At 40.0% G+C, this 26,807-nt stretch overlaps 1 protein-coding gene across 8 annotated transcripts in view; it reads left to right on the forward strand.

Annotated features, from left to right (window-relative positions):
• adck1 (aarF domain containing kinase 1) overlaps positions 1-26,807 on the forward strand; it is a 146,461-nt gene that overhangs the window by 108,243 nt on the left and 11,411 nt on the right. For 7 of the 8 annotated variants that reach the window (XM_078277590.1, XM_078277591.1, XM_078277588.1 and 4 more), the window contains one exon: positions 15,881-16,074. In XM_078277590.1, the coding sequence (XP_078133716.1) occupies positions 15,881-16,074 (194 nt within the window). The remainder of the gene's footprint in view (positions 1-15,880; positions 16,075-26,807) is intronic. The other variant, XM_078277592.1, reaches the window with a different exon arrangement.

Consider the following 26,807-nt stretch of genomic DNA (forward strand, 5'->3'; position numbering starts at 1 on the left):
AAAAGGGTTGTACTTAGTGTCTTGATTAATCATAGGTGTGTTTTGGGCGTAACATGCAATAAACCAATCAGAGTGTCATCTCCCATTCCCTTTAAAGGCCAGGCACGTTTGTACCTTGGAGCATTGCTATTATGATGGCAGACTTGTTAAGCAGGAAGGAGAGATTTTCAGGAGAAGAGGCTGATCTGCTTGTGCGTGAACTGAACGCGCGCAAGCAGATCATATATGGCACGAGCACTATGCAACCAAAACTCCACGAGGTGAAGCCTGCGTTAAAATAACAATGAAATGCTGCGGTATTGACTTTAGACCAGGTTTTTGTTGGTCAATGGCACGATCACTTGCCGCTGCCTCAAGATAGCAATACGCCAAGAATGCACCTGAACACACCTCCCTGTAAGACCAGCACGCCCATGGGCGCACAGATGGGCGCAGGTGCATTTGCTTTTTAAACGACGTGGACGCTGGATGGGAAATTGTCAACTGCGTCAGTCTCAAACTAGCAAAGACACTTGCGTCGGGCTTTGCGCTGCACTGCGCCAGGTGCCTGATAGGGCCCGAAGTCACAATATCGTAATCAGGAACAGTCTGTATTAGAGTGCGGATCGGGCCGCATTTTTCTGTCCGAGCCCGGCCCGCGTCCAACAGAGAAGTAACCGAACCTGGCCCGAGCCCGACAGGCATTAAGATATTTATGTCCGAGCCCGACACAGTTAAAATCTCATTTTTTTATCATATTAATGACACATACGTTTGTTTGTGTGGAAAGCCCACTTTTATTAAGCAACTGCTTACTGCAACTGTAGGAAGGCATTCGGAAATGTCAACAAATGAGCACATCAGCGCACATGGGGCAACAAGCGCACGTTAACACAGGCGCGCACCTACATAATAAGCTTTTTTAAATTTAAAATGTTCAATGCCTTATCGCGCTGATGTGACCGAGCCCGACCCAAACCCGAACATCATTTCTAAATATCTGTCTGAACCCGGCCCGGCCCATCAGGTATCGTCGGCTCCCAACGGGCTCGGTTCGGGCATCCATCCTCTAGTCTGTATTAGCTATGTAGTCTTACACTACCTATACGTCAGATCTGATACTGTCCATAGATATCTATATGCAACCCCATAGACTGATCCCTACCATTAACCTTTTTATATTTTTATGATCCATTCTTTTAACCTGATTTTTTTTATATATTTTGGATTTATACCCTATTTGCACCTTTTTGTTATTGTAAACTTAGACTTTTGTATTTGCACTCTTTATATTTGCCCCAAGGCTTCAAGAACAGAGCTCGGCTGTGAATTGGTTTTGGCATAGTGGCTGCACGGAAATTTGCATTTGTCATGTGGCGCCTTCTGGCCCAAAAAAGCAGTTTTCCCACACATTTATTGTGTATATCGTTGTAAAATGGTGAACGAGCGTCACAAATCCCCACACACAAACAAACCCTCTTATTATCAGAATTTGATCTTTTCCATCTAAAAACACATGTGGAGTCTCGAAGAGCCCTATGATGAAAATTATTATACTATATATATATATATATATATTAGGGCTGTCAAACGATTACATTTTCTTAATCGTGATTAATCGTTGAATTTCTATAGTTAATCGCATGTTTTATCACATGATTAAAATTCGATTATTTTGCATTTCAGAACTGTTTTTAAGTACATATTAACAATGGAAAGCAATTCTTACCAGTGTATCTTGATTGGGAATCAAATGAATGCAAAGAAAATTACTTTATGAACTTGATTTTAAGATTTGTATTTGTTTATTATATATTTAATCTAGTCACACATTTGAATCTAGAGTCAATGTTAGGGTTGGGTATTGTTTGGTTTGGATACTGGTGCTAAATCGGTACTTTTAAAACAGTACCGGTGCCTTAACGGTACCTGAACCGATACTTTTTAAGAAAGTAAAAAAAAAAAGAAGGGTACTAAACGCCACATTAAAGAATGTCTTGTTTATTGCTAAGGCCATATCGTCAAAATTAAATGTTTAATAATAATGTAATCACTATAACAATAACTTATTTCTCTAGTAAATAGCTGTTGAATGACAAAAACAACCACCAGATGGGAAAAGGGCATTTAACAACAACTTTGAATGCACCACGACGCTGTAATTTACCAGTTTCATTGAATGCACCGTCTGACCACAGCAGCTGCAGATTGTTACATCGCGGTGTTAAATCCTCTACAGTGAAATACAGACAAACTTTACACCGTTTAGCGTTAGCTGTCAGCATTGTAACCGTGTTTAATCCAGCTACTAGCTAGTGGTAGGCTAACGTTAGCTGCTGTCGAGTATAGTGTTAACTAGCGTCATGTGCAGCAATGTTTCTGTTGCCTGTAACGTCTGTTTCAGAGCATCAGAGAGAAGTGCAGGCATATCAGTGGCACCAGAATGAGGCACCGAAATCCGCGTTGCTATTCCTGCAGCAGCAGGCTGTGTTACGAGGAAGTACGGCAAAATAGTAGCCTGTTAGGCACAACGCAAAGCCGAGTGAAGTGAAAATAAATGAATAAATGGCGGCATGCGATTAATACGATTAAAAAAAAAAAAACGCATTATGCTCGGCCCTTAATCGCATCGCAATTAACGCGTTAATGCTGACAGCTTTAATATATATATATATATTTAAATTATATTTATTATTAGTTTGTTTGTGAGAGTGTTAATATATGTTTTATAAACACTTATCAATACTGCCATTCATGATTCATTCAGGTAGTTACTAGTTGTTAGTTAATATTTAGTGTGAGCTGATCTAAATTGAGGATTATCTTTGCCTCACCAAGCATTTATAAATGAGATTCAAAGGCCAGCAATACCTCAACACACTCGTCTAAACAGAAAAAGGAAACATAGGTAACACAAAGTGATATAGAACATATACATATGTAGAGCCAAATGCAAACAATGTACTCTTGAAATACAAACATCCCTAAAACCAAAAAGACACTTATTCATTAGGAGAACATGGCTGGATACAAAACATTTGCAACTGTACAACTGTAATGTTCATATAAAATGAAAAAAAAAAACTCTACAGTCTCATAAAAAATATTTCAATATTTCTGTCCCCAAACCAACAATGGCTCACAGAGAAGTGCCAAAATACCACAAAAAAATCTAATAATAATAATAATATAACTAATAAAATCTTTCAGTGTCAAAATTGAACTAAATCCTATATATTTCAAATATTTGAGAGTACCAGTGCTGATCTAGGCCAAGTTTTAGTTTTCTATTTCTACAACTTCAGAGTAGCACTTTCTAAATGATCTCATGAATGACTGACAACTCCTAAATAACTGGTTTTTAATTGTTATAATATCTAATTTACAAATGGCGAATCCATCATTCATAAAGTTTGAAAATACTATCATTGTTATACATACACATTATAGATTAGATTATAGATTATAGATGAAGTTATTAATCAAAAATAAAACAGACATCTGTGTTTATGAGTTACATACTTACGTGTATTAATGTAGGAACACTGCTTTATAAATGATGAATAAAGTATTTACTGATGCTTAACTAATGCTTCATGGTGTGCAGTTATTATAAAATGTTACTAGGTTTGATTCAAGATAAGATTGCTTTTAGAATCCACTGGCATAATACTAGTATATGTGTGTTTGCAAGTGTCCCATTACCCACAGGGGTTCCACAATGCCATCTGTGCTCGAGAGAGAGTTTATTTATACCTCCCTTATGCAACATTTTGAAGGAGGCAAAAGTACTACACTACAGTCGGCTACAACCCCCTCACACATGACAGGCAGTACAAGGTAGGATTTAGCAGGGACTATGACAAGAAAAACTCCTTTTGCCTTTTTTGGTATTTAAAAAAAATTTGCAGAATCTTAAGGTAGAATCAATAACACACTGATAATGTAGAGATTCTCTGAGCATTGTTACTATGAGGGGTAATGTGAAGATTGAACTGAGGGTAGTGCTAGAGGACAGGTCATGGTGTCATTGACATTAAAATCAAAAGAGTTCATCTTCTGGAGAGCAGGGATGTGATCAGTACATTTTATGACCATCTGTCAGTGACATTGGCATTGACAAGACATTTTGGCCTCAATGTAGCATTTTATTGTTTCACTCAGTAAAATGAGTAAACAGCATTTGTATTAAATACTGGGCATTGTAAAAATGGATGAAACATTCAACCAGTTAACTGAATGCAGAACAAAAGTTATGGAAGTTCAGGGATACCAGTATTAAAATTAATCAGTTTTCCATTTAAAATTCCCTTTTTTCATTTTCATATTTACAACTGCATAATTGCCACCAAACTGAAAATGAAAACTCAACATGAGAATCAGTGTACTCTGAAGCAGAACTTTGCCAATATGTTAATAAAATTGAATGTGAAATGGATTTGTCACTCATTTTCAAATGAAGAAACAAAGTGCAAGCTTAACTTGAAAATTACATTGCAAACTTGACTTTTCAGAATGGCAGGATTCTCCCTGGCTGTCATAGTCGACTATAAAAAACTACTAGGTGGGATATAACCAAAAATGTCCCGAATGGAGGATCAAATGATTTAATTTAAATATTGACAGACGAGAGAAAAGTGTGTTCTGCAGGTCATGCTGCCAGACTTTAAGGAACTGTGTGTTTAGCCCGATCTCTCTTCACTTCCCTCCATGCACACGTCTGTGAAGTCATATGTATGTTTTTTTGGGTGAGGACAGAACAGTGAGGACAAATGATGTTATTAACATTTAATTTATGTATGTATGTATTTAAATAAGGAGACTATTAATAAGAAGACTAAAATGTATAGTTTTCTTCTTTTTATTGTGCGCAAAAATGAATGTTTTAGCTGAATGGTTTTGTCACAATAAATAAAACTATTATCTATAGTTTCTTTTGTATATGCGATACACTGTTTAATTTGGAGCAGTGCATGCTGCTCCAAATTTGTGTTCATTCATTCATTGCCATTATTAGGGAACAGACTGCACTTGCACATGCATTTTAATGCATTCATCCCCAAAATAGTTGTATTCCAGTGTGAGAATATGTGTTAGTAAGACATGGCCTTCTCCCTCCCTCTGTTTACCACTTTATCTGAGATGAAAGCTCTCCTATCAATCTTGGCCACACGTATGCACGCATGCACCATTAGGCAGACTCTACTTTAACCCACTTGTTGATTGTGTAGCACTCTGGAGTTAGGAAGACATTTCAATTCATTTCTGTGGCCACAACCATTCATCTGCTTTGTCTTTGTTATCCATTCTGACATCTCCTCTCTTCTGTTCTTTGTTGTCCTTTCTCTCCTCGTGTTTCCTCTCTATCCACTCTCTTATGCATGGATTATTTTTAAATCCTGCTTCTAACAACTGATGATGCATTCCATTAATGTTAATGCAATCACGTGCACTAAGCAAATGTTAAGTGCTTTTAGAGCTGTGGCTTTTTGCTGCCTTTCTTTTACATGCAAGCAGGGGTATTCATGTTTTTAATGAATGTTTCTCTACTAAACATTGAAAACAAATTAATCAGTCAAACATTTAACCAGATAGTGTTTTGACAAGTCAAGCATATTTTATCATATGTTTTCTGATCTGCTCCTTTTGTTCCTCAATGTTGTCTTGATACATTCAGTATACTGTAGGCTACATTTTCACTTTTTGCACAGGCATTTTGCATTAAAAGCTAAAATTCTGGCATTCAAAGTAATTTAATTTAGATTTGTAGTACTACTTTTACCATGCCTACTATTTTGTAACCCTCACATAACCAGCTGCCTTGAGATGTCCAATGATATGAATGCTCGATAGTCGTAAACTGGGAATTTTTCCCATTTCTATCATCCATTCCATATCATGTGAATGAGGTGAGTACTGTGGAAATGTACATTATGCAGAAGTTACCATGTGAGCCATGATAGTAGAGGTAATACGGTCTCCTTAACAATTACTGGTCTGTGCTTTATAATTGTTCAAGGTATTTTGGTCTGTGGGTGAAAAGTCCCACTAAAGTGATCCTCCTCTAAAAACATGGCATAAAGTCATTCTAACCACTTTGTTGCTTCAGGCATACTAATCCTTAAGTTAAAGGACAAATCCGGCGCAAAATGAACCTAGGGGTTAATAATACATGTGTACCGAGTCAACCGTTCTCTGGGATTTGTTTTCATGCTAATCGAATAAAATGAGACTAAAAAGACAGTACAGTTCATGTATACATACGGGCGCCATCTTGGAAAAACAGTCATGACCAGACGAATGACGGGCTTGAGCTAGGTTACTGGTTGCCCAGAGTTAGTTGTTCAACTGGTCGTGACTGTTTTCCCAAGATGGCGCCCGCATGTATACGTGAACGGTACTGTCTTTATAAACTATCTTTTTAATAAACTGTCTGTACACTTACAAAGTTCTCAGTGCTTCGGTTTACATGTAGGGACTAGAGATGGTCCGATACCATTTTTTGTTTCCCGATACCGATTCTGATACCTGAACTTGCGTATCGGCCGATACCGAGTACTGATCTGATACCAGTGTGTCATATATTTTATTATGTTTTAACAAGTGTATACTACTATCCCTGTATGGATGTGATATTATTTCTATCTTTGTTGTCAGTCTGGCTCAGGTTAAACTCTTCGTGAAACATGAACAAACACAAACAATGAACGCCACAGAACTTTCTTTTATTATCCAGTTTGACAGTCAGTTATAACGGAAAAAGAACATAAATAAACTCCTTTAACGTAGATTTTCTTTAGGGCTTTATTACGTGGTATCGGATCGGTGCATAAACTCCAGTACTTCCCAATACCAGCGTTTTAGGCTGTATTGGAGGCGATACTGGTATCGGAACATCTCTAGTAGGGACCCTCATTATGCTACCGTGAAAGTGTGGTGCTATTTTGAGCCTTGTTAGTGGTATAGAAATAGCGATTTCTTTTTACTTTACCCTTGCCCCGACGACTAGCGTTATTATTTTTTCACTTTCGGTCTTTTTCAACCTAGACCCCATTTCCCCATGCATTTGTGTCTAATAGACTGACGTGACCAAAAGAATTGGTCCAGTATTGAGGCCGGCGCAAACCGAGCTGCAATGTAACCTAATGGGGCAAATGTGCATCTTCGATAGTAGTCAACGTGTGCATTTGTTTAGTACAATTTATTTACTGCCCTGAGTACAGTTACATTTTCCTACTCTGCAGAATAAAAATGGCATTGGTGATAGCACCCCCTCCCCCCACATTCCCTTTGGCTTTTGCACGGCTTATTATCGCACAATACAATATGTCCTTATTGAAGCTTTCAGATGCAAATGAGAGCACTGCTACCTCCTCTGTCCTGCTGACAGCTGTGAGGCCTGCAAACCAACCTCCTATAATTGCTACTAATTGCTATTCCCCAAGCAGGACAAAAGCACTTCAGAACACCCAGTCCCCTGTTATTTGGACCGGGGGGGGATGGTGTTGTTGTGGGTTTATATATTTACCCTATTGGTTTTGATTTTGTTAAGTAAATAAAGAAGACATGGAAATGGAGAGCTGGGAAGTAACTAATAAGGAAAAGCTAAGAAGGGTTTTTGTAATTCAATAAAAAATATGGGAGGAAGAATTTATGCTACAACCTACACATTTCTCCATGTGCAACAGTTCTGTATTAGCTAATAATGTTTAAGGGCAACACTTAATGCCTATATAGGATCAATTAACAGTGATACCCAAGCAGCAACCACTATGGCTGGAGGATGAAGCCAGTAGGGGTGGGCGAGATGGACAAAATATTTTTGGCGATTTTGACGATAATTAGACGATATCCTTTAAAAAAAAATTTTAAAAGTCAGAGTTACTTAATCACTGATGATAATAATGGGCACAATGTTGAATGAAAACAGTTATTATTTATTTTCGTTAAAATGTCAGTATTCAAGTAAAAACGATTCAAAGACATACAAAATACTAATTGAACTAGTGTAGGAACATTGAACTCTGAGTAAACATTCAGTTGTACACCTCTGCTGTAATGTAAATTGTGCAGCATACAAGTAAGATTAAATCATAATAATAAACAAAGGGCTCTGTTCTGTAACATATTGCACACAACCGTGTCCTTATTAGAAGCAGTCCTGGAGCTGGGATAGGGCAGTGTCAGGCCAGGTTTTGATAGTCCTTTTACTTGGCTGTAGTCCTTCTGACCGGAATTTATGTTGGGATCAGGAGTAGTTGGATGTGATCTGACTGGCCCAGGTGAGGGAGAGGCGTAGTTCTGTATGCTTTCTTGATGTTAGAGTATGCTAGCTACATGGTCTAGTGTGTTCTTCCCTCTAGTAGCACAATCTACATGCTGGAAAAAGCTGGGGAGTACCGACTTTAAGGACGCCTTGTTAAAGTCCCCTGCTACAATATATATCCCCTCCGGGTGAACGCGCTGCAGTTTGTTCACTATGGTTAGCAGTGAGCCAAACTTGTGCTAACGTTAGCATCGGGGGCTATGTAAACGGCAGTGTATTGTTTTCATGGTAAATAAAATGGCCTGTATATTACAGACGGGGCTTCCAGGTCAGGTGAGCAGTGCTGGGCAACGATCCTGCTGTTGGTACTCCATTCATTATGCACAAAAATGCACAGTCCTCTTCCTCTGGTCTTGCCGGAGTTCTTGTCTCGATCCTGCCAGTAGCTAGCTCGGCCTGCTAGCTGCCGACAACAATCCACGGAACGCCCTGTCTGGCTATGTCCTCCGGGATGTTATGAGCCGCCTGGAAGACTCTCGTAATGGCTGTGTTGTATCGTAGTCCTATATTGATTAGTTCAGTGTGGCTGTACTTGTATAAATATACATCGACAGGAGAGCTAGTAGCTGCTGCACAATCGCACGCCGCCATCTTTGTTGACATTAGTGAATGTGTAGCGTTCCAATGCGTGTTTTGAAGTGTTTTTTTCTAAGTAATTTAAATACTCGATAATGTCAATTTGCACATCGTTAACACAACAATGACGATATTATCGTAGACGATATATATCGCCCATCCCTAGAAGCCAGTGTGAAAAGAAGCATAATGTCCAATACTACCGACGGCTGTTAGATGCTGGGTGCCAGGGTCCAACAAATCCCAGCTCCAATTGACTCCAATTCAGAAAGTATCAACTTGCTCAAAATGCTGAGCCAATAAATGTTTTTCTATGGTCTCAATCGCTGGTGGTCATTTTGGAAATAATTCCCCCATTAACGATATTGAAAGGCTTATAGCGTGCTTTGATGTCTGCAACGTGGGCTGATTGACAGCTGTGATTGACAGTTTGCTCATCTGCTGCTCTCTCCGACTTCAGGACTCGCACTGACTTTCTGAGCTTCTAGATGCTGTTTGTTTGCTGCATCAGTGTTGTTTGTTCACATCACTTCCTGTGGGCACGAGACACAGACAGAGAGCAGAGACAGAGTTTATCTGTGTCAGGATGTTGACTAGCTGTCTGTCTCTCTGTGTGCCTGTCAACTCTCTGTTTATCTGGACTGACAGCTCTGACAATGCTGCTGTCACACACATACTGTACACACACTCACAGTATGTAGAAATTCATATACAGCGCTATGAAAAGGTTTAGACGCGTTGTTGTTTTACAAAATAGACTTCAAATGAAATTATTGGATTTGTAGTTATAAATTGCAAATACTTTAGATAGTGTAGATACTTTTATTGCAATTCATTCACTTAGTTTACAGTACATTTTTGTATATTTTCAATCTTTTTTTTAAATATATATAATCCACCAAGTGATAGAATTAATAATAATAGAGATAATAATATTAATAATAAAGCAAGGTACTAACTAAATAACTTATTAGGTTATTAAGTGAGACATTTTTGATAAAACTATTTGTTATCTTATGCTGCTCAGGGTGCTGTCTCAGTGTGTACCAGCAGAGATCTTGAAGGGACAGGTCACCAAAAAATCCATAATACATATTTTTCCTCTTACCTGTCATGCTACTTATTAACCTAGATTGTTTTGGTGTAAGTTACCCAGTGTTGGAGATATTGGCTATAGAGATACAATACTCCATATAGTCAATTTAATGGAACTAGATGGCACTTGGCTTGTGGTGCTCAAAGCGCCAAAAAATTTTTATTGAAAAATTCAACAGCAACGTCTCTTTCCAGAAGTCATGACCTGGTTAATTAAGATAACCTGGTTATGAGCAGTTTCAGTTAGGAACTATTTTCTTTCTACTGGACTACACCCGGCAACCGTTTCAGTGAGCAGAAGGAATTGTACTCATAGATGAGAGGCACATGCTCGTGACACAGTACCCCCTAGTTCCATTATATTGGAGAGAAGGCAGACATCTCGGCCGAGATCTCGTACACTTGGCAACTCACACCAAAACAATCTAGATTGATAAATAGCACGATAGGTAAGAGGAAAAATATGTATTGTTGATTTTAGGGTGAACTGTCCCTTTAAGATGTTGAATGGTTTGTGGTTAGTGCTGACTCCTTTTGACTTAAATACTCTGGTTAGATGTTGTAAAAAGGTATTTCTCCACTCATATTTCCAATTAGCTTGTAATTTCACAGTTGTTCAGTTCACTTTGTGCACCTCCTGATTTTACTTTCTGTCTAAAGATTGCCAAATGACTAAGAGTTTGTAAGCTTGCATTCCACTTTGTTCCATGACTAATAGTGCAATTTATGCCTATTGATGTGCAGCAGGGAAAGGCCTTTGAAGTAGAGGAGCGCAGGACACTGACGCTCACATGGAGACTCAAGCAGCCATCTTCAACATCAAAGAGAACAAATGGTCATCATGGAGGCAAACATCATCCCTCTGTCTCTCTTTTTCTTCCTTCATCATTTCTTTTTTTCTATGCTCTGTCATTTACAGTATGTTGTTGCCCATGCACACGTTTGTAATTAGCACTAGATCTTACTTAGAAATAGATGAATAATCTTTTTGTCCCAGGAGGGAAATTTGTTTTCCCAATCTACATGTCTGACAAAAAAACATAGGCTACTATGTTGGACATCGATTATACATACTCATTCATACCCCTTCCTTTATCCCCACATACACTTGCATACACGAGTACACATGCTCACATAAATTATATATACACACACACACACACACATCTATACGTATTATCGCAGTATTTTATTATGACTGCCAAGAGAAAAGGGACAAAGCTCATGCTAATGCAGCCCTCTATTTTGGCTAATGTAATGGTTAATGTAAAGTTGGTTAATGTAATGGCTCTGTTGTTGAGGTCTGGGTGTTCAGATAGAGAGGTTAATGATTTTGGTGGAGATCGTAGTGAATAAACAGGGAACGGTACAACAGGATGGGTTGAATTATGCTTTTGTAGAGTAACAATAGGAGGTGTCGAGCAACAGACAGTGCTTCGAGTTTACTGGCATCGTTCAAAGTAAGGATAGACCTTCGTTTTTTTCAGAGCCGATACTGATTATACTTTCATGAGATATAAACTTTTAGTATTCTTACGTAAACCATCTCACATCAGTTACCTAAAATCAACATAATGAGCCTGTAGTGGTAATATGCCCAAGAGGGCCCAGGGGGTCCATGAGGCTGTAGAGAAAAAATGGGATAAAGTGTGTGATTGCACGGATGTGGAAGAGCAGTAGTGGTAACAGTGTTATGCTACATATGTTTTTTAATTAACAATCAAATTGAACATGAAAACACTATTTAAGCCACAAACAAATGTAGCCATAACACTGTTGACAAATTTCCAGCCAGCCTTCCACCTGCACTTTTGGGGCAGTAAAAAAAACAGTATCTTCATGCCAGGGTGTTGATGGTGAAGCTGGTCCTTCTCCATCACAGGGATCAGCTAGATGTTGTTGCTGCCACATGAGGACACCTGGAGCTGCAATTCTGCAGGGAGTAGTTAGAGAAGATGAGATAATGATCCACACTGACTTTTGGAGAAAACTTAAATGCGTAATAAATGCTTTAGGTAATAAAAATATAAAGTTAGCGATATGTTTATGTAGACAATATCATTATGTATCATCTGTAGGATAAAATGGAGCAAGGGGAATATAGATGACAGTAAATACGTTTTTGTTGTCCTTTTCAAGACAGCTGACTAAAGTCAAGTAATAACTTTTCATCTTTAACGTCTTAAGACCAAATTTGAAGTTGATCGGATGAAATCTCTAGGAGGAGTTTGTTAAAGTATGACGTGGAAATGGCCAATTTCGAACTTTCAATTCAAAATGGCGGACTTCTTGTTGGGTGTAGGGTATGGCTCCAATGACATTTTCTGTACGTCTTGACATGATACATATGTGTACCAAGTTTCGTGAGTCTACGTTAAACGTACTGCAGGGGCTACATTTCTTTAATTTTGTAGGGGGCGCTAGCGAGCCATTTTTGCGCGCCTATTCCCGAAACCCTTAAAATACGTAAACTTTCACCAGACTTGATGCAACCGCCGAATTTGGTGAGTTTTTGAATATGTTAAGCCCCTCAAAAAGGCAATTAATTTGCCAGAAAAATAATAATTCCTTCAGTTCCAATAGGGCCTTCGCCGCTGTCGGCGCTCGGGCCCTAATAATAATTCCTTCAGTTCCAATAGGGCCTTCGCCACTGTCGGCACTTGGGCTCTAATTACAAGCAGCGTTGGACAGGCCTTCGCGCCTCTGCGCGTGTCAGGGTTACTGGCGGACGCCACTCCTTGTGACTGTGCAATTGCACGGCACTCAGACACTGCAAATCATCAGCAATTAAAAGGGAACTCCCTGCTGAGTTCAATGATACCTCACATAAGACTCTACCACAAACGGGTCAAATGTTATGAAAGGGGGCATGGCCTGAGTAAGTGGGCGTGGTTAAAGTATAGGAGGCGGCTCATGTCACATGAATATTTTTTATAAATATTCATGTGACATTGTTACTGTTATATTGCTATATGAAGACATGTTGTTAGAAGTTTGATGAATATATTATGGCAGTTGTTGAGATGGCTGATAAAGTTGCCAAATGTGTTTTAAATGAAGTCGCTTCGCAGCACTTCATATATTGCCCCTTAGTAGTTACTAAGGGCAATATATGAAGTGCTGTACATGTGTGTTTCTATAGTGTGGACCAATGCACCTTGAATTGTTTTAGTTGATTATTTTTTTTGTATTCTTTAACAATAAAGGATTCAATAAATTGGCATTCTTAGCACACAATTTGTGTTGTTCAGTAAACAGGGACTATAATTTGGGAGGATTGTACCATTTTAAGAACATATCCTAATTGTACAATTCTCCCAATTATAGTCTTAGTTCACTGAACCAATAACTATATAGTGTACTGTACTATACTGTACATTCAGTAGAAATAATAGGGGAAATAATATCACTCTGTTACATTCATGTTTACAGTGTGCATGGAATTTGTCACTTAATTCTCTTTATAGTTTCTAGATTTTAGAGTCCAATTTCTTCAGTGTCTTTCTTTTCTATGTCCATATATACGAGGGAGCAAATCATACATGTAAAGAAGGAAACTCATGAAAAAGCGTGGCAGATAATAGTGGACCAACTGAATGTTAGTCTAAAAATTAGGGCTGTCAATTTTTTTTAATCGTATTAATCGCATGCCGCCATTTATTAATTTATTTTCACATCACTCGGCTTTGCGTCGTGCCGTACTTCCTCGTAACACATCCTGCTGCTGCAGGAATAGCAACGGGGATTTTGGTGCCTCATTCTGGTGCCACTGATATGCCTGCACTTCTCTCAGATACTCTAAAACAGACGTTACAGGCAACAGAAACATTGCTGCACGTGACGCTAGTTAACACTATACTCGACAGCAGCGCTAGCTTACCGTTAGCTAGTAGCTGGATTAAACATGGTTACAATGCTGACAGCTAACGCTAAACGGTGTAAAGTTTGTCTGTATTTCACTGTAGAGGATTCCGACACCGGGATATAACAATCTGCAGCTGCTGTTGTCGGAAAAACACAGACGGTGCGTTCAATGAAACTGGTAATTTACAGCGTCGTGGTGCATTCAAAGTTGTTGTTAAATGCCCTTTTCCCATCTGGTGGTTGTTTTTGTCATTCAACAGCTATTTACTAGAGAAATAAGTTATTGTTATAGTGATTAATGTAATCACTATAACAATAAAATTATTAATTAATTTAATTTTGACGATATGGCCTTAGCAATAAACAAGACATTCTTTAATGTGGCGTTTAGTACCCTTCTTTTTTTTTTTTACTTTCTTAAAAAGTATCGGTTCAGGCACCGTTAAGGCACCGGTACTGTTTTAAAAGTACCGCTTTATCACCGGTATCCAAACCAAACAATACCCAACCCTAACATTGACTCTAGATTAAAATGTGTGACTAGATTAAATATATAATAAACAAATACAAATCTTAAAATCAAGTTCATAAAGTCATTTTCTTTGCATTCATTTGATTCCCAATCAAGATATACTGGTAATAATTGCTTTCCATTGTTAATATGTACTTAAAAAGTTCTGAAATGCAAAATAATAGAATTTTAATCGTGATAAAACATGCGATTAATCGCGATTAACTATAGAAATTCAATGATTAATCGCGATTAAGAAAATTTAATCGACAGCCCTACTAAAAATATACATTTACGAACTATTGCTCTTAACTGAAACCATTCAATGAGTCACTTGTAATTTGCAAAAAACAAACAGTTGTACACTTTGCATTAAAAGCGTGCAGTGGAAGTTAATATGACTTAGGAAATTTATATTTTAGCCCATGAGAGAGAGGGAGAAACAGAATGAAAGCGATATTTATGCATCATATAAACGTAGAAAATCGATCTTCATGGTAAATTTCCTGAGTAACATTATCTTCTGCTCACTTTTAAGGCAAATGGAGTACAATGGTTAATTTGTACAAATGATTAGTAGCCTAATCCTTGAATGGTATGATTATGATGGTTTCAATTCAGAGCAGTGGTCAGTAAATGAATATATTTAGGCTACATGCGCATTCAGTCGGTCCGCGATCGTCTGCCATGCTTTCTCTCGCTGTTTCATTACAGCGCCTGTGTTTTTTTTGTTTTCTTTTTACAAATAATGTGTTTCATGTTATCATAGTTCCACAAGAAGCTGCTGCTCACTCTGTATAAATTATGAACAATGTCTGTTCTCCAGTTTAGCATCAATAAATATGTTATCCACATCGTGGTCTGTTAAGGAAAGCCGTGAACGCGCGCATCTATCCGAATTACTTCAGCCTGGCTCAACCTAGTCGCTCCTCCTCAGCCTGTCTTGGCCTTCGTGAAACCCACCAAGCCAGGCTGCACAGATTAGACTAGGTCAAGCCTCGCTTTATCAGTTATCCTGGATTTATAAATTCTGCTTTTGTGAAACAGCCCCCTGTTTGGAAAAGCAACCAAGCAATCAGAGTTTTGTAGCTAAACAAAAATAACCAAAGAGGCAATCACTCAAGAACAAAACAAAATTCAGTCCAATGGTCAGGTGTTATTAACAGTATTTGTAGAATTGTACATTTAAAACTTTCCTATGCTTTTTCCCCACCATGTTAGCTAGTCTTATAATTCAAATGCACAACATCTGTAAAGAATCCATTTCACGCATTCAACTTTTCACACTGATCATACATGAACACACAAACTCCTCAAATACTAATTCAAATCATAAAGGCGAACAGTGTGTTTTCCTGCTCCAACGAACCTTGAAGAGTCAAGATAGGTGGGCCTGTGCATTCACCCAGAAGAGATCTAGTCAGTCAAAATCAGTGAAAAACATCAGTATGGGCGTACAGGGCCTTTGACTTGTACATAATGTAACCAGTAAAGAGATGGCTTGTCTTTCTTTCTGTCTCCCTTGCCAGGATGTTGAGATACGGACCAATGCAGCTCTATACCTCCCACAGATCAGCGAGCTGTTGAATCGAGTACCCCGGCAGATGCTGTTGCTGCTGAAGACCAACGACCTGCTAAGGGGAATTGAGACCACCTTACAGACCAGAGCCTCCTCCTCGTCCTTCATCAACATGTCCCGCTGCTGCATTCGTGCCATGGCCAGGTCAGAAAGATTGAACTCGTACCAGCAAATCTTTTTTATTTTTATCTTTATGAGACATTTTGTCTTGCTTTGAATTGATAAATCATTATATATTGCTTTTAAACATAGAAACAGCACAAAACTAAATACAGAACCCCCACCACGAACACCCAGACAGCACATACAATATTAGATAGTAAAGTAGACAGAAAAGGTGAAAATAATAATAATAATAATGACAAAATAATAAGTACAATTACACTTTTTATTTTAACCATAAATACTTGGGCTGTCACTTCAGCTTTCAGGCAATGGCTGAGGGACAGGGCTTTGGACACACACACACACACACACACACACACACACACGCACACAAAAGGTCTCTGCCTTGTCTGGTGCTGTACTGCTGACAGTGGTAGAGCTTGTCTGAATAAGTATTTCTTATAAAATATTAACCAACTGATGTGCCATGGGTAGTAATGTATTACAGGCACTAGGTCCCGTAGTCCCAGCTCGTCCCCACACCTCAATTCCAGAATTTGGTACTTACAGCTGCTCTGTTTTACTGTATCAAACTCCATCCTAAGAGTCTATTTTGAGTTTGGCAGGATACAAGATTCTGAATCTCACCTCTTGCTCATGAAGTTTCTTCTTACCCTCCTTGAATTTGTCATGCTTCATCTGTGTAGCTCAGGAGAAGTCTGGAAAAGAATGATGTTGATATGCTTCCAGGTTAGCTTGCTCTTATTTCTCGCTTTACGCAATACCAGGTCCCTGTCCTAGGATCTCAGGAATCTCCCAAGCATGATTCTGGGTCGGTCCCCAGCCTCAGGCTGTTGGCCAGCGGGTCTATGTGCACATTCAATCTCACATTGTCTCTCAATTTTCAGCAATTCCCGAATCAGCTCCCCCAACAACTTTGCTGCATCTCCTCCTTCTTAACCCTCGGGAATGCCCAAAAAAGGGACCTACTTGTATTCATATTTTCGAATCTTTCAATTTTTTGTTCCAATTCATCATCTTTTTCTGCTTTAAAACAGTCAAAATCAGGATCTTTGAGAAGAGAAGTGTTAATGAGCCATTTGTGAAGGGTTTATTCAGACTAGATCTTTTCGATAAGATAAGAGATAAGATAAACCTTTGTCATTGCACAGAGACCCATACAATGAAATTGTGTTGAGTGCCACAACTGAAGGTACATTACAGATAAAAAAACAAGATAGACAATAAATAGCTAAAAACAAGAATAATTTAGGACATAAAAACACACAGGAAAAATATTGCACATGGTGTATGATTATTGTAATATTATTGCATGATAATAAAGGCAAATTAAAGGGGTGATAGAATGATTATATAGGGTATTTCACACTGTTCCTTAAGATCTCCTAATAGGGTATGTAACATTGGTTGGGCTGAAAATGGCCCGAGTGCTATTCTATGGGCCCTTAACTACCCTGTGAATATGGCCCTATTTGGAACAAGAGCTTTTCTTCCAAATATGGTATGCTCATGAATATTTAGATGAGCTGTGTGCTGATTGGTTGAGTGAACCACATACATTGGGGGGAGACAGCAGGTCTCATATTTCAGACACTGCAATGTTATACATTGTTTGTCTGCTATTTCGTTATGAAATTCACTTCTGAGACTTTTTTATGAGAGAAATCAACTATATAAAGCTCAAATATGGTCCGTTTTACGAAAATTGATGGCTAATTGCAAATTTGGTAAGACATGTCGGACTTCAGGAGCTCCACACTTTCTGACGAGAAAGCGGCAGCCTGCTGGGCTGCATACCCAGGGCAAAGTCACCGTTTCTGGGTTACTGGACTACCGGGGCTCGGGGTTGCCGGCATAACTATCGGATATTTACAGTTTGAATTTTGTCACGGCATGTATATCACAGCTACCCTTAGGTCTTACAAAGCTAACACTTTTGTCTGATTACAGTTTAAGGCATTTTTGTGAATTTGAGGGGTCTCGTTAGGAGGAGCTGCTAGCTAGGCTACGTGTCCCATTCAATCCTATGGGAAAAGATCGCCGCTACACTTTCAGCATAACTATAGTATATTTACACTTCGAATTTCGTCACGGCATGTATATCACAGCTACCCTAAGCTCGGGGTCTGTAAAGGAGGACAGGCCGGGCGCCAAAGCAGCAACCCAGGCAGCACCGGCCACTGAATTTCGACACACAGTTGGACAAAACTTGCAATTAGCCATCAATTTTCATAAAACGGCCCATATTTGACCTCTACATAGTTGATTTCTCGCCTAAAAGCCTGTTAAGTGTGATCCCATGTGGGATACCATATGTGTATATATTAGCTATATGTTTTTGTTGTTGTATTGTGTTGATGTCCTGTCATGAGCACACTGAAGCAAATTCCTAGCAACTTGCACCGAGTTGTATGGCAATAAAGTATTGAATCTTGAATCTTAAAAAAGTCTCAGAAGTGAATTTAGTGATAAAATAGCAGATGAACAATGCATACAATTTCTGAGATCTGCGCGACCTATTCAGAAGACTACCTGATCTCAGATCAGTGGTGTAGCCTATGTACAGTGGTGTGAAAAAGTGTTTGCCCCCTTCCTCATTTCCTGTTCCTTTGCATGTTTGTCACACTTAAGTGTTTCGGAACATCAAACCAATTTAAACAATAGTCAAGGACAACACAAGTAAACACAAAATGCAATTTGTAAATGAAGGTGTTAATTATTAAAGGTGAAAAAAAAATCCAAACCATCATGGCCCTGTGTGAAAAAAGTGATTGCCCCCCTAAACCTAATAACTGGTTGGGCCACCCTTAGCAGCAACAACTGCAACCAAGCGTTTGCGATAACGTGCAATGAGGCTTTTACAGCGTCCTGGAGGAATTTTGGCCCACTCATCTTTGCAGAATTGTCCTAATTCAGTTACATTAGAGGGTTTTTCGAGCATGAACGGCCTTTTTAAGGTCATACCACAACATCTCAATAGGATTCAGGTCAGGACTTTGGCTAGGCCACTCCAAAGTCTTCATTTAGTTTTTCTTCAGCCATTCGGTGGTGGACTTGCTGGTGTGTTTAGGATCATTGTCCTGCTGCAGAACCCAAGTTCGTTTCAGCTTGAGTACACGAACAGATGGTCGGACATTCTCCTTCAGGATCTCTTGGTAGACAGCAGAATTCATAGTTCCTTTTATCACGGCAAGTCTTCCAGGTCCTGAAGCAGCAAAACAGCCCCAGACCATCACACTACCACCACCATATTTTACAGTTGGTATAATGTTCTTTTTATGAAATGCAGTGTTCCTTCTACGCCAGATATACTTGGACACACACCTTCCAAAGAGTTCCACTTTTGTCTCATCGGTCCACAGAATGTTGTCCCAAAAGTCTTGGGGATCATCAAGATGTGTTCTGGAGAAATTGAGACAAGCTTTGATGTTCTTTTTGCTCAGCAGTGGTTTTCTCCTTGGAACTCTGCCATGCAGGCCATTTTTGCCCAGTCTTTTTCCTGATGGTGGAGGCATGAACGCTGACCTTAACTGAGGCAAGTGAGGCCTGCAGTTCTTTGGACGTTGTTGTGGGGTCTTTTGTGACCTCTTGGATGAGTCGTCGCTGCGCTCTTGGGGGTAATTTTGGGCGGCCGGCCACTCCTGGGAAGGTTCACCACTGTTCCATGTCTTCGCCATTTGTGGATAATGGCTCTCACTGTGGTTCGCTGGATTCCCAAAGCTTTGGAAATGGCTTTATAACCCTTTCCAGACTGATAGATCTCAATTACTTTCTTTCTCAATTGTTCCTGAATTTCTTTGGGTCTCGGCATGATGTGTAGCTTTTAAGGATCTTCTGGTGGACCTTACTGTGTCAAGCAGCTCCTATTTAAGTGATGCCTTGATTGTGAACAGGTGTGGCAATAATCAGGCCTGGGTGTGGCTAGAGAAATTGAACTCAGGTGTGGACAACCACAGTTATAGTATGTTTTAACAAGGGGGGCAATCACTTTTTTCACACAGGGCCATGATGGTTTGGATTTTTTTTCTCCTTTAATAATAAACACCTTCATTTACAAATTGCATTTTGTGTTTACTTGTGTTGTCCTTGACTTTGTTTAAATTGGTTTGATGTTCGAAACACTTAAGTGTGACAAACATGCAAAGGAACAGGAAATGAGGAAGGGGGCAAACACTTTTTCACACCACTGTAAATGTTGGGGCGTGACAAAGATAGAGACCAGGGCCAAATAAGGTACAGCCACATAGTTGACGTCAACTATGAGCTTCGTTGAGATTTGCCTGTTTTCAGAGGCAGTTTCAAATTGTGAGATTTGCAGTGGAAATGGGATTTTGAGCTTCTATGTATGTCTTATTTACCAACCAAACTGTCGTTATTCAACTATGACAAGGTAAAATCAGTTTTGCATTCTATCACCCCTTTAATGGTTTGGATGTGTGTTGAGTGTTCTGATGGCCCATGGAAAGAAACTGTTTTTTCTGGTTTTTATGCTCCTGTACCGCCTCCCAGAGGGAAGCAGGCTGAGCCGATGATGTCTAGGGTGGAGGTGGTCATGGATAGTCTTTTAACCTCTTATGAAACGGCTGGAGAGGCAACAAGAGCTGGCGATGGCATCAAGGGAGGGTAGGGGGCAGCTGTGGGTGCCGATTTTGACGGTCTGCGGGCGGTTTGTGAAAAAGTCTTTAATCCAGGCACAAGTGACAGGAGGTAAATCCAGGTCAGCCAGGTTTTTCACTTGAATGTCAGGGATGATGGTGTTAACGGCCGAACTGTAGTCATCGGTAATCAGCATTCTAACAGAGGTCCTAGGGTGTTCCAGGTGACTGATAGCAGTGTGGAGGGCTGTGGAGATAGCATCATCTGTAGATCTTTTTACTCTGTATGCAAATTGATGCGAGTCAAATGCAGGGGGGAGGCAGGCTTTAATATGTTGTGATATGAGTCTCTCAAAGCATTTTGCAACCACTGATGTTAGTGCGATTGGTCTATAGTTACTGAGGTTACTGATTGTTGAGTTTTTGGGGACTGGGATTATGGTAGCCGACTTGAGACAGGATGGGACCGTGGAGTGTGTCCGGGAGAAATTAAAAATGTATGTAAGGACTGCTGAGAGCTGGTTAGCACAAGCCTTAAGTACTACGCCATCAGGCCCAGCAGCTTTTGTTGTGTTAACAGACCTAAACACACGGGTTCTTGGATAGGATAGGATGGAGTATGTGAGCTAGCGGTCTGTGGTGGCCAGTGTTGGGCAAGTTACTTTTAAAAAGTAATTAGTTACAGTTACTAGTTACTTCTTCCAAAAAGTAACTAAATTAGTTATTCAATTACAAATTATGAAAGTAACTAGTTACTTCAGAATGTAACTATTGCGTTACTTTCAAGTACATTTTTAAATGCTCAAATGTGACCCCACCTCCCCCTCTTTAATGGAACTTAAAATACATGTGCATGTTCAATTATTTATGATAAGTCTGAATATTATAATGAAATGGACACTTAATACATTATTAACAGAAACAATGTACACAAATCTAAACTATTTTAATCTTGCTGTGAGCAATGGTGAGACTAGCCTCCAATCAAATGCCATGTATATATATATATTATGTTTATATAGTGGATCAATACAAATAACACAACACCTCAACAGGCCACAACTGGGCAAAATTAAATTATGCTTGTTAAGCACTGTACCAAAAATAAATAACAAATATATACACTCTTTGAAGTGCAAATAACGTAAGTGGCCTGATGTTTATACTTGTGCGCTGGTGTGTGCATCGAGCCGGCGTGTGTGAGTTTGTGTGTGTGTGTGTGTGTGTGTGTGGGGAGTAGGTGAGCGAGGGAGAAGTGAGAGTGTGATGGCGATTAGCTTTGGAGCGAGTACCGACTCTAGAGTCATATAGTAAGATAAACAAAGTGTCTCCCCTGTTCTTTCTGACCATGGTGGAAAATCTGTAGCAGGAAAAGTTAACCCTCTCCTTGATTTCATAACGCCATACCTGTCTCTCTCGTTGACTGACTCGCTTGTGTTGTTCTTGTCTGTCCGACTATGCGTGCTTTCGAACACAATAATGGCTAAACAAGTTTCTTTAATGTGTTATTTGAAAAATGCAAGCGTTGAGGAAGAAGACACGTCACTGCCTCCATCTACCGAGTCCACCCAGCCCAGTTCTTCAGACTCATTAACCCAGAAGAAGGCTAGTCAAACACTGGTGGCGGCCGGCGCTTGCTACCTGGCGGCAGTGCCAGTGCTCTCTCCCGGTCAGCCTGACACGGGTTTACCCACCGATCTAACTGCAATTGATGAGCTACCTTCACAACCCAATTTGAAGGTATTTTCCTGCACTTTCAAGAATGGAAAATCAAGGAACTTCTCATCAAAGTGGTATGGTTTTCAAACTGAAGAAGAATAAAAACCCTCACCCACCCGCCACCCTCTGCGGTCTCGAGGAAAATAAAACGAATAAACAAAAAGAAATCACACCTTGCCTAGTCACTCTCCTCTAGTTCTTGTGGTGCTGAGGTCATTAGGTCTGATAGTTGCGCTGCTGCGCTTTTCCATAGGTTGATAGTTGATGATTTAGCTTTGTTAATCCTTGCTATGCTGTAGAGAGCTCAAGCATAACTATGTCTAGAAAATACGCCAACCACACAAAGCGAGTGGGGGGGAGCCAGCGTTGAGCTATCATTTTCTTGGTTGCAGTTGAGCCGGCTAGCCAAATTTTCCTCTGCCTCCCAAGCAGGTGTAGTTTAGAGTCGTCATTAAGTAACAAAACAGTCAGGTCAGTAGGAATTCGACATCTTATTGGTGTAGCGTAGTTGCTCCTCCACCTGTTTAAAGTTGGTCAATGTGTTGGTGATAATAGGGCCATAGCCTAGCATACACTTTTTTGGACACACACCTGTAAAGGCAAGGTCTTGCAGTCTTCGACTTCCAGTGAGGTTTGGCTCTATTTCTCTCCATGGAACTGTAGATGAGGGGTCCATCCACACTCTGAGGGCCCGTAGCTGAAAGGCTCTGTGATACACTTTAAAGTTGGGGAGAGCCAAGCCCCTCGTGTTTGTGGTACGTTGCAGGGTAGAGTATTTTAGCCTAGGTTGTTTATTATTCCAAATATACTGCCGAATTAAGGTATCAAGTTTCTTCCAGAAATGTATTGGTGGGGGTAAGGGGATCATTGTACTTAAGAAATCCACACGAGGAACTATGTTCATTTTAACAACAGCAATCCCGGACCGTAGTGATGCTGGCAGTGCAGACCAATTGGCCAGATCCCTTTGAACACTACTTAATATAGTTTCATAGTTGTCCTGGACAACTCGCTGTAGCGATGCGTGTATGGTGATGCCCAAATATGTAATTTTGCTTTGGGTTGGTATTGTAACACAAAGAAGCAACAAGAAGATTAGATTTATTCCAGTTAATTTTATAGCTGGAGATTGAGCCAAAAGTTGTGTGGTTTTCTTGGTTGGAGTACAGTTTAATTAAGGATGCGATTTTCTGTAAAATGTGCAGACATTTTCCCAGCAGAGCTGACAGCCAATTTGCAAGAGAGGGGTTTGTGGACTGGAAGCACCTACGACAGGCATGTGAAAAACACCAGGCGAGCAAGCCCCACTCCATTTCACTGGATGAGTTTCAGGCAGTTAACTGCAGGCCGGGGAAATGTGTTAAATCAAATGAAACATGATGCCATGAACTATTCATTTATTGAAAGGAATCGGGACCATCTAAAAGTCGTTTTAGACATTGTACCAATTGTGCCAAGCAGGACATCCCCCTACGTGGACACAGGGAAAATGAAGATGCTCTCAATAAAGGAATCTTTATAGAACTGTTCAAGTTCATGTGCAAATATGATCCACAGCTGCCCAGAAACGGAACTTTGATGAGCCCAGATATACAAAATGAGCTGCTGGAGTCCGCAGCCTCCTTGCTGTTGCGTAAAATCAAAGCAGAAGTCTGTGAAACACCGGGCACCTGTTATGCTCTTATGGCAGACGAATATAAGGATGAGTCAAAGCGTTAACTGGTGGCTGTTTGTGTGAGATATGTTAATAGAATTATGAAATAAAAATAATGGGCAATCGGGTTCATGGACACAAGTGACATGAGCGCAAGTGGTATTTCAGAAAAGATACTACAGGTGATTGAACTTGACCCATCTCTGTGCGTTGGCTTCAGTTTCGCCGGAGCCTCTGTTATGTCAGGAAACAAGGGAGGTGTGCATGTGATTTTGAAACAAACTTTTCCTCAAGCCTTGTATGTCCACTGCAATTCTTACCGACTGAATCTGGTACTCTGTGTAGCATCAAAGGTGTCTGGGCACGTCAGCACATTTTTTGATACACTGAACATTATTCAGTTTCATGACAAGCAGCAGACTACAAAGGGAAAATGAGCTGAATGACTTTTTCCTGAGGAGATGATCCCAGATGGACTACCAGCTTTTCTGCTCAAAAACTGTGCAGAGGAACTAACACCAGCATGGTGTCGCATATTCCAACGGTCTCTGGACACACACACCGTCCCACCTTTATGGAAGAAATCCATTATAACTCCAGTTCCTAAAAAGCCCTCTGCCTCAGTGAATAATGACTTTCAGCCCATAGCTTTGACTACTATTGTAATGAAATGCCTTGAGAAATTTGTAGTGTCCCAGCTTAAGGCAGAGGTTGAGCCATTGTTGGACACGTGGCAATTTGCCTATAAACATGAATGCAGTACAGAAGATGCCATCCTCTGCATTTCGCATCTTACTTTCTAAACACCTTGAGGACACTAAAGCCTATTCTAGAATATTATTTATTGATTTTAGTTCAGCATTTAATACTGTGCAACCCTCTTTTAAAGAAACTGAATGATATGCATGTTAACCTTGCCCTGATCAAATGGTTTCACTCTTTTTTTTAACTAATAGGACACAGCAGGTGAAAGTCAGTGGCACGCTGTCAGAGGTCAAACATAGCAACACGGGGGTCCCACAAGGTGGTATTACCCATACTTTTCACATTGTATACCAATGACTGCAGGAAAGTACACCCAAATAACTATATTATAAAATTTGCAGACGATACAGCAATTTTGAGCCTTCTCCAGAAGGACATAAACCCTTCTGTGTACCACAATGAGATAGACACCTTTATCAAGTGGTGTGACACCAACCCTCTTATCTTAAATGTCACAAAAACACAGGAGATGATCCTTGACCCAAGGCAAGTGATTGACCATGAGCCAGTCATCATAAAAAAATCTGAAAATCATCCAGGTAACATCTTACAAATACTTAGGTTCAAATACTTAGGTGATATAGACAATCTTCTCTGCTGGAAAACACACATTGACCACCTGTGCAATAGACTGCAGCAGAGATTATACTTTTTAAGGCGACTGACACTGTATGGAGTAAGCAGCCAGATCATGCTCATGTTATTCTGAGCATAATGCTCTCGATTCTGGAGAGCATTATGAGATATGGAATCCCAGCATGGTTTGGCAACTTAACAGCGCAGCTAAAAAGCAGGCTGGTCAGCAGCACACACAAGACAGCTAGGGAGGAAACCGTACAAGCCCATACAAAGCCTGTACGAGCAAGCAGTCACTGCAGACTCTCTACACCCTCTCTTTCCTGAATATGAACTTCTGCCATCAGGGAGAAGATTCTGTGTGCCAAGATGTAAAACAAACAGACTAAAGTTATCATTTATACCAACTTCCGTCAAGCTGCTGAACTCCAATAGTCAATCTTAGCCCAGCAGAGCACGGGTGCAATAAATACACCAGCACGTTTTTCACTTAGCACTTTAATTATTACAGTTAATTCTTAGGATGTTGTGTTGTCTGTGCTGTCATGTGTGTCCTTCTTTTGTGTCTTAGGACGCTTTGCTGATCTAATTTTTTCATGTTGATTTTATTTTATTGTGTTGTATTTTTATTTTATGTTGATTTTAGAATGTTTTATGTTACATGTTGCTTATGTTGTGAAGCAACAGATTGTAGCACTATGTCCAAGACAAATTTCCCCTCTGGGACAATAAAGTGTATTCTATTCTATTCTATAGCAGCAGACACACGAAGTTTGTGGCAGCGCAAAAGGCGCTTCATCCAGGACGCCCGTGCTTGGAAATTGAGCGATCCACAGACCCGGTGGAGCTCCAGATCTGGAGCAGTGAGCAAAGTATTGACGTTACTCGATGTAATTAGAAGTGCTTGCTGAGTATACTGAAAGCAGCGGCCAATTGAGGCGCAGTCCCTGCTGCAACAAACAAAAAAGTTCTTATTTTTCAGACAAGCGATTTTGCCACACAGGGTTTACAAAGCCCAACATTGTCAGTCTGAGTGCATCCACCTAATTGAGGGACTAAAAGAGAGCTTTGCTCTGTTTAGAGACAATTCAGGGTGTGATTTTGAGCAAGTAATGAAGCTAACAGAAGAGTTGATGCAGAAAAATTAAAACACAAGCTGGGACATCACAGCTGGGACCAGAGTGAGAGAGCTGCCGGCAAGGCTTGCAGGATCAGTGGTCACAACTAGTTTGGGGAAAGCAACAAGTGTGAGAAATAATGTTATGTGACCTAAGACACATATGGAACGACATCCTTGACAGACAGCTGACAGAGCTGGACAATCGTTTCCAAGAGGATCAGTATGGAATAATGAGGGCAGCAGCAACTTTTCTCCCACAGTCTAAGACTTTTGCAGAAAAGGATTTTCTGCGGGCCCTGTGTGATCACTTTCATATATTGGT

Source organism: Sander vitreus, chromosome 20, assembly GCF_031162955.1.
Source record: "Sander vitreus isolate 19-12246 chromosome 20, sanVit1, whole genome shotgun sequence".
NCBI classification, from domain to species: domain Eukaryota; kingdom Metazoa; phylum Chordata; class Actinopteri; order Perciformes; family Percidae; genus Sander; species Sander vitreus.